Consider the following 9580-nt stretch of genomic DNA (forward strand, 5'->3'; position numbering starts at 1 on the left):
GGACCAATAAAACCAATTGTAAAAAATCAAAAATTTCATTTCCCGAATTCCAACATTATCCGAAATCATGAAAAGAAATTCCGGCAAAAACTCTGTTTCTTCTTCTTCTTCTTCATAAAAAAAAAAAATCCCTTGAATTTTGAAAAAAAAAAAAAAATGGACAGACACTCAATAGCAGCACCAGTTCGTTCATCAAGAAGCTCTCAATCCCCATCTCAATCTCAATCCCAATCCCACTCGGCATCCGCATCCGTTTGTTCCTCTGCACACCGACGTAATAATACTACCAAATTAGATACATCCGATTGTGACAACGCATCACCATTCCACTTCTCTTACTCCGCTGATACTACTAGAGACAACAACAGTGCTTTAACTTCTAATAACAACACAGATCTCGAGGATGATTCTGAAGAAGTCGGTGGCGGCGGGGTCTTTAGGAATGTCAGATTACAGAAGAAGAATAGTAATGGGAGTACTGGGAATAATAATAGTAATAAGAAGAAGGGGAATTGGAGGAGTAGAAAGAAAGCGCTCATGTCATTGGAGAATAATAATAATAATAATAATTCGGGGGTGGGTTCCGTTTCCGGAGCGGCAAAAGAGGATGATGATAATGAGGATGATGAGGATGGGGGAATGAGGAGTTTACTTGTGGAGAATATTCCCAAGACGGGTGCTTATAGTGCCAGAGAAGAGAATTTGAAAAGAGAGGTACCTCACCCGAATTTCTAGTTAGTGAAAAAGTAATATGATGTCACTAATTTTGGATAAACTTTGCAATTGAAACTGAAATATGATGGTAATTATTATATGGTTCACTAGGTTAAGAAAATTTTGCAACATTACTTGTAGGAATTGTGATTTGATTCGGTTTATTTGTATGAATAATGTCGAGTATGCCTCACCTAAGCTTCAATGCATACATCCGAGCTTATTGTCGAGTTTTAGTCACTCCCAAAATGCTCGTACTATATAAACTAGTCATCTAAATAGGTAGGAATATGTACTTTCGATGCAATGGAGTTAATTAATTGCACTTTTTTCGCAGGAAGAAGCTGGAAAGATCAAGTTTGTATGTGTTGCAAATGACGGAAAGGATGAGCATATGGTTTGGTATTCTTTTTTTCCCCCTTCACTAGCATTGAATTTATTAGAAGTGCACAGAACATAATCCCTTTCGATATCTGCAAACTAGTACATTTATGTTTTCCTTTTATATTCAGGTTGATAGGACTGAAGAACATCTATTCAAAACAACTACCTAATATGCCCAAGGAGTACATTGTTCGCCTTGTTATGGACAGGTATGAGTGATTCTTTATCATGAAAAAGGTTATAGCTTATAGATGCACAACCTTTTACGATTTTTTCCTTACTTGGCTGCAAACCTGATAGTTGTCCATAGTTTATACGGAATCTAGGTTGATTTGCAGTCCTTTTTTTTCTTCTGCGTGGTAGATCGTGGTCTGTCACTCTGTCCTTTATATTTTTTGGGTAGTAGGATGTAACAGGGGTTTTGGGTTGAGTTCTTTTGGGCTCGAGAGATTAGCTAATGCGGCCTAATGGCCAATTCCTTAAGTTTATGTAATCTGACTATTCTATATGGTTATATTAATTTGTACATGTCTAAAAAAAAAGGATTTCCTTCTTTTGGGTGTTTATTTCATTTTAGTCTATTAAAGAGTTATGCATCTTGTTGGGGTTTATGGTCATTCTATCTTAAAAAAGAGACAAAACATAGAAGGAAAGTTGGGAAAAAGGAGCGCATGTGGCTAGGGATGGCTTTCACTAAATTTGTCTGCTTTAAGCATTTTTATTTGCATTCCTTCTATAATTGTGAAAAAAATGTGGTATTTCACTTTTGGCCATGAAATGAAGATTGTTGGACAACTATCCACTTGTGGACTCATTACCATATATATAGGTGACAATTTAAGCTGCAAACTTGTAGCAGAATAATTTGTTACACCTTCGCCTAATACAGGGCCTTTTTACTATTGCTATTTAACTATGTCTTAGTATTTATCATTTATCCCCTTTTGTTATTAAATGCATTGCAGGAGCCACAAGTCTGTAATGGTTATCAGGCATAGTCAGGTTATTGGCGGCATTACATATCGTCCATTTCACAGGTAGAGGAATGATCAAAGGACCTTTTTGTTCTTAATGTCAATTAAAGTGACACAGGAGAGATATGTCTTAGATTTTCTCTGAACAAGCACTAGGGAAACATGGACACTTAATGTCGCGACGTTCTAATCTTGTTTGCCTAAATCTAGACATGTTTTTTTAAAAAAAATCGCTTGATAGGTAAGTAGGCTAGATATTATGTATAGTTAAAGACAAGTAAACACCTATGCCATTTATACCAATGGTGCGTTTGGAAAGTGGGAATGGAAGCTAGTTAGGAATAGATTCGAATTGGAATTGGAATTGAATTCCAACTTAGGAACTTTTGTTTGGCAAATTTTCAGCATTAAGCATAAATTCAATTCCAACTTAAACTATGTTTGTTTGGTTGCCAATATTGAATCAGTTGACAGACTTGACTTTTGATTTCTTTCATTTTTTTAAGTGGAAACTGGAAATGAGGAAATGGATTCTTAGTCTTAAAGTCCATCGGAGTCCATTAGAATCTTGAATCTTCTTTCCTATTCCAAGCCTTCCAAACAGACCGACAGAGTGTGGTACACCTGGAATTCCAACCAATTTTATGCTTAAGTCGGATTCTGTGCAAACAAACACACCACATTTTTTGTGGATAAGATGTTCCCACCATGGATATGACCTCCACAAACACTTAGCTCCTTTGAACATTTTTAAGTTTTCCAAAATAGGGTTGCAAAATTGATAATTCTGGACAGTTGATAACAATTCATATATTGAGAACAACTTTTCTCGTGGTTAGGAGTTTCCAAATGAGCTGAATTTTTGTGGAGATGATCTCTATGGTGTGAAGATCATGTCTACAAAGAATCAAACCTTAATTCATCTTTTCAATGGGTATTGGATAAAACGTTGTATAAAAGGTGTTGTAACCGGAACCTACCCCTAGCAATAACTTTCTTATCGAAAAACAAAGCAATTACTCACTTTCACTTTTGCATTAAATTCTCTGAATTAGCTTACACTGATCTTTCATTTTCCTGTCAATTTACACTTTATTCTAGAATTTTGCAGCCAAAAGTTTGGGGAGATAGCTTTCTGTGCAATCAAATCAGGTGAGCAAATAAAAGGCTATGGCACAAGACTGATGAATCACTTGAAACAACATGCTCGTGATGTGGATGGCCTCACATATTTTCTGACTTATGCTGACAATAATGCGGTTAAATATTTTGTTAAGCAGGTACGGGTTTTCTGAAGTATTTGTCTCTCTTATTTTGCTCTTTGTTGGTATGTAAGAGTTTCCACTAAAATAAACAGCACATTATTCCCTGAATTTTTTTCTGAGAATATTTGTCTCTGGTGTAAAGTCCATCTATCTGAACTTAATATGACTTAACGGTGCTACTTTCTTCTTTTTCTTTCTTTGTTATTTCTTTGGGCTGGGTAAAAGAAAACTAGATTTAAGAAGAAAATCCCAAGCAATTGGAGTTTTAGCCCATTGCTTATTTTTGTAGATTCTCCTTAATAGATTGAGAACAGCAATAACTAGCTTCTTTGTTATTTCTGAAAATCTTTTCAGTCCTAAGTGCTACCATTTATATATATAATCACTTGAAGAGATAGGAAAGCTTCCATCATAATATGTCTAGCTTCTTTCTTAATTCTGGAAATCTTTTCAGTCGTAAGTACCTGTTTCTGTATTTTGTTTAGTGTCCATAAGCTGTTGCTGTTTGATGTTACACATCATAGTCTTTGACATAGTTATCAATATAGTATGATACAAACAATATGTATTGTATCAAAAGCAAAAGGATATGTATCGTATCAAAAGCAAAACATAATGTATTGTATCAAAAGCAAAATAATATGTATTACACTATTGTGTCGAAAAATTAATGTATCGCATGACACTAGGAGAGTGTTGTCATTATTGAGCAATACAATTTAACTGCACAAAATAGTTAGAAATTTTTATTCCAGAATGAGTTTGTTATATTTATTTAGTTTTTTCTTCTCTTTTGTGAACTTTGTAAAGGCATCTTAGTTTTTAGGTATGATAAACAACCCTACACCAAAGGAATCAAACTTTATTTGCTCATCCAACAGCTAGCTTAGCCCTCTTTGTATAATACTAATTTGGGTCCAATGGTTGAAAATGATGACACTTTATACCATACACCAGTAGGATTGTACTTGATAAGGCTCTATTTATGTATGCTAATGGACGGACCGATGGAACTTACATACACATGCACAAGCACATGTAAAACTATAAAAATGTGTTTTAAGCATATCATACGATACCTGGTAAGATATGATACTTGATACATTTAAAATGAAAAGAATGAGAAACCACATGATAACTATGATCTTTGATTCTTTCACAATGTTATAGTCCTTGTTTCGATTAGCATACTGAAATAAACATTTTGATTATAGGGTTTTACGAAGGAGATTGACCTTGAAGAAGATAAATGGCAAGGGTATGTTTTATGTACTCAATGATAAGAACTTGAACTTCAATTAGAGGTTTCTAATCCTGGAGAGTTTTACCTCGATGTTTAGATGAGATGTGTTGGGCTTGTGTTGGCTATTATAGTATAGTGAACTAAAACTCTTAAGATTCAACAGTTTCATTAATGAGAACTTCTCAGAAGAGTAAATTTACTAGTTTGTAGAATTTGGTTTAACTAGTTAACTAAAATTAACAAGTGCTCTTGTAGCTTTTCAGGTATATTAAAGAATATGATGGAGGCCTCCTTATGAAATGTGAAATCTATCCAAAGCTTCCATACACCGATTTATCAACTATGATACGGCTACAGAGGCAGGTAAGGTTAAAGTTTGTTTAATCTATACAATGGTTCCGTCATGTTTGGCCGACAAGTGGATGCATATATGATAGAATGTAAAGTGTGATGATTCTAGGGTGGTCTGGCAAGTGGATATGCAAATTCTTGGTCATGTGACACTCAATGTTTAGGATTATATATTTGGATGCGTGTTGTTTGGTCCTAGGCAAATGAGTTGGAGTTGGAAATATGCATCATTGACATTTTAGGGGATGTAATTTGTAAACTTTTCATCCTACTCTTTGAGGAGATCTTGGGAATTGAAGTGAGGTGACACTGTTTTGGCTCATTTTGTAGTTTTACTTTTTTTTTAAAAAATTTTGATTGAAATTTGTGAATGATGAAGAAGGGTAATTGTCTAGGCATATTGGTTTACTTATATATAGGAGTGGAGGTCCCAATATCTTACGGTTGTATAATGGAGATGACACCACTCTCTGCATGGGTAAAGACCTCATGCAGAGTCCAAAGGTGCCTGCTTTGAGGCAACATATGGCCTTAAGATCGATCTTCAAAATTTAATTTTAATTTTTAATTAACAAAGGTTTTTGGGCTCTCTCTCTCGCCTTCTCTTTCTCTCTTTTTTCCCCATTGGTAACAATGAAACTCTTACCCTATCAAAAGAAGGTTTGCAGAATTAGATGGCCTACATTACAAAGATAATATGCTATATCTAGTGAGAATGGTTGCTCTGTTCAGGACTTCACACTGCCATATTAAGGGGAACTAGTTTTGGTTATTAGGGACATTAAAAGGAAGTTTAATGACTATCATATGGTTGGTTAGAAAAAAGGTCCGCTTCTCATCTACCTAATGCTGTCTCCTATAATCCCAGTTTTCCAACCTTCTACAGTTCTATCTACGTATTGCGTATGACTATAATATTTTAAACTTTAAATTTTGCAAATAAAATTTGTCACTATGCGTTTTTTCTGGTTAAAATTTGTTGTTGCTTTTTCCCCCCCTTAGATACTTCATATATTTATTTAGTTGGTGTGGATGGCAGGCAATTGATGGGAAGATAAGGGAACTCTCTAATTGTCATATTGTGTACCCAGGAATTGACTTTCAAAAGGTATGTTATTCTTAGCTACTGCTCTTTAGCTAAATCATTGCATTCATTTGGCATTATGCACAAAGAAAGCTCTCATCTTGCAGTTACGCTATTTCTACAGTTATGAGATTCTGATCTTGCGTTCTACAGTCCATGTGCCTGGCCCCTTACAAGTTCAAATATATATATATTTGAAATGATTGTTGGGGTTCAGGCAGACCCCCACCTGTTTTATTGCACAAAGGATAAACCTTACAAGTTACAAAGCCTCCTTAAGAGTCAGATCATTAAGGGAGGGACAGTTCTCTGAATGGTTGCAATACATGCTGTCTTAGTTTGATTCACAGAGGTAATTTTGAATAGCGGCTGGGGGCCCTAGGCAATTGCCCATTATGTCTACGCACTAGAGTCGGCCCTGAGTGTACCTGCAATGATTGTACTTTTTTAATTGTGTTAATGAATTTGCCTTTTAGATTACAGAAAATTTAAAACCACTAAAAAATGGTTTTTAGATAATGAATAAAATCACTTTGATTTTTCGGTTGGATACATAAAATAGCCTCAGTTTGATGGTTTTTAGACAAAGAATGTAGTCATCAATAAGGCGGGATGCTATGTAATGTACTAATTCTCTTTGGTATCTTTTGATTCAGAAAGAAGCCGGCATCCCTAAAAAAGTTATCAATGTTGAGGATATACCTGGCTTCAGTAAGTCTCTTGTACGGTTGTACCTGTCAATCTTGTTATCTTCCAACCTTATGAAGCTTCAACTAAGTATGTAGATTATGTGGTGGTTGGTGTCTAATATCAATTGCCTGTTCTTCTCTACATCATTGTGAAAATTTCAAAATGGAAAGTTGATTCATTGTTCTGCAATACATACTTACATAGTCACTCTAGCAATGTACAACTTTTTATTTGTTATAACATTGCATCCTCTCACAAAGTTGTGAGCAGCTTTGACAAAGCTGTGAGCAGAGTTCTGAGCATCTTTCTTTTTACTGCATAATTTGCCTCCATATACAATAACCATGCACATGTGCTGAACATTCCTGAGTTAAACCTAGCTGACCTTCCCGATTTATTGCCTGTGGTTCTAATTACTGTGGTGCTTATCTGGCTTAGTTGAATTTGGCAACTTCTGTAGAAACACAGCGGAATATTTTGACTATGTTTTTTTATTTTATAAACTTCTCTGAGACCATTATGATCCACAGGAGAGGCTGGGTGGACTTCTGATGAGTGGGGCCATTCACAGTTCAATAATTCCATCAATCGCCAGTCATTGAATAACTTAATGCGCACACTTTTAAAGGCATGTTTCACGATCCATTCCTGAAATATCTATTTTTGTTTTCTCTCTTGTATAAGTTTTGTTTGTCTTTTTTGTTACTATAATCCTTCTGTTTTTGGGACACTTGCATTTCTGTTGAAGGAAGTGCATGTGTTTGCTTAATGTTAAGGTTAAACAGTTATTCTAATCACACTTCAATTGAAATAAGGTTGCTTCAGTTTCTTGTCCATTTGTCTCTCAAATTACTGTTGTGGTTCGATTAAGATAAACTTGGTTGTTCTTTCCGACCTACAACGAGATACTAAAGTTAATTTACTTGGGCAAATTTTATGACTATTGTATGCAGAGAAGTGATATACGTCGATGTAGCATAACCTGTAGGAAGTGCTAAATTAACTGGTCAAGGAGTAGCATCAAGAAAGGGATTTATGATTTTAGGATGCTTCTTGCTGCTCTTAGTCTTGGGCACATCAGGTGTTCAAGTATTCTTGGTGTTAATAAACATAAAATCTGAGTATAAATCCTTCTCAATCCAACTCTATTGAAGCAATAATATTCCACTCTTTTCAGAATTGTAGTGTTTGTGGTATAGTATTTAAAAGTTAAAAACTACCTTTTACGTGTATTAACAGTTGATGCAAGAACATCCTGATGCTTGGCCATTTAAGGAACCAGTTGATGCCCAGGTTGTACCTGATTACTATGAAATTATCAAAGACCCTATGGGTAAGAGAGCTATTTAGATGCTTGTGTCATTTTTTCACATACAACTACTGGTCAATTAAAATCTTGGGGAAAAAATTAGGAAAATTTGACTGAAGTATTTATGGTACTGCAGATTTAAGGACAATGTTGAAGAGGCTGGACTCGGATCAGTATTATATTACTTTTGAGATGTTTGCTGCAGATGCCAAAAAGATTTTTACGAATGCACACCAATACAACTCCCCTGAAACCATATATTATAAATGTGCCACACGGTGAGCTTTCTCTTTAAATATATACTACCAATTGTGTTTTCTGTACTTCTTAACTCCTGATTCAAATATCTACCCTGATACACAGGCTGAGAAACTTCTTCTGGAGTAAAGTCCAATCTTTACTTCAGCAGTTCAGCAATAATGATATGTATATGCTTCATTCGGTGAAAGTAAGCTTTCAAAGTTCGCAAGGATAGGTGCTTGGATATGCTCAACTTCTAGGCATCTGTGTATTTCCGTTCTGTGTATGTACAGACTTCAATCCCTAACTTTTGGACTGTTCCAACGTGATAGGGCCTGTCTTAAGCACCTGAATTTGAGTGCAACTAAGAAGAATTACAATCCGTATAATCTTCAATTGCCAAGCAGTAGAAGAAATAGAGCGGTATCAACGAAAAGACTCCATGTAACAATTCCGAACTTCTGGGCATGGTTGGACTAAGCAACAGAAAGAAATTTAGGAGTGCATTATTTTATTTTATTCTTTATTTCTTTTGTTTTTTTTGTTTTTTTTTCTTTTTCGCATGGGGGGCGCATTGTATTTTTATTAAATTTATTTTAGTTTTGTATATTATTTGGTAATCTGAGGTGAAAATACTCAATTGGTATAAACTGGCTGTTACGGATGAAATGTACAAAAGAAAACAGGCCAAAATTTTGCAACTTAAACACAATTCGCTCCGTATCAAAGTATGCATTGTCATTTCAGTTTCGAGTGATATATATCATTCGTTATTTTATCTGAAAAATTCAAGTGAAGCTTTGCCCTCCAAGAAACATTAAATTTCATCTGGTAAGTTGGTAATCACTTTAGTTTCCAAACGTGAAAGTTCTCGGGAAATTGCTACTCGTTAATCTAATTGGACGGTCTACTCAATGTGACTTTCATGAAATGATCGGAAGAAAATGAGGGGTTAACATAGCAATGCCAATTGCCAAACACCAACACATTCCAGCTTACATATCCTAACTTCTTAGTATCTTGCTTCATGTTTATAGGAATTAGAACTTCCCATTTATCAAATAAACAAATTCAATGGAAGCCGAAGGACAAGATTGATCTAAAACTCTTTAGAAAGTTGCAGTGAGTAGGCCTCAAACAAGGCCTCCATTCTTCTTGCCCAACTTAAAAATAAACATTCAGAAAAGAAGGGTAAATACACAACACTATCAGAAGTAAGATGTTCTACATGTGGGTGTAGTGTACAAAAGATATATTTATTTCAAAACTAACACGAATGTGCTATTCTTTTGACCAAACTTTTTGTTTAAACGCCAACCTGCCAAA

General features: G+C 35.1%; 1 protein-coding gene across 3 annotated transcripts; it reads left to right on the top strand.

The window, feature by feature from the left end:
* Nucleotides 1–14: 14 nt before the first annotated feature.
* Nucleotides 15–8966, top strand: LOC147518440 (histone acetyltransferase GCN5-like). Of its 3 annotated transcripts, none has more exons than XM_086590284.1 (14): nucleotides 15–714; nucleotides 1052–1116; nucleotides 1227–1307; nucleotides 2064–2135; nucleotides 3184–3352; nucleotides 4552–4595; nucleotides 4844–4943; nucleotides 5971–6039; nucleotides 6672–6726; nucleotides 7236–7333; nucleotides 7945–8038; nucleotides 8151–8292; nucleotides 8378–8489; nucleotides 8587–8966. In XM_086590284.1, the coding sequence occupies exons 1-13, from the start codon at nucleotides 157–159 to the stop codon at nucleotides 8487–8489; spliced, it is 1659 nt and encodes a 552-aa protein (XP_086446410.1). In that variant the 5' UTR covers nucleotides 15–156; the 3' UTR covers nucleotides 8587–8966. The 3 variants fall into 3 exon arrangements, 2 of the variants coding, with proteins under 2 accessions (XP_086446410.1, XP_086446412.1); XM_086590286.1 differs by having other exon boundaries at nucleotides 8378–8462; XR_015211802.1 differs by lacking the exons at nucleotides 8378–8489; nucleotides 8587–8966 and adding an exon at nucleotides 7659–7826 and having other exon boundaries at nucleotides 8151–8229.
* The last annotated feature ends 614 nt before the right edge of the window (nucleotides 8967–9580 follow it).

Source organism: Coptis chinensis, chromosome 2, assembly GCF_015680905.1.
Source record: "Coptis chinensis isolate HL-2020 chromosome 2, ASM1568090v1, whole genome shotgun sequence".
In the NCBI taxonomy this organism is placed as follows: Eukaryota; Viridiplantae; Streptophyta; class Magnoliopsida; order Ranunculales; family Ranunculaceae; genus Coptis; species Coptis chinensis.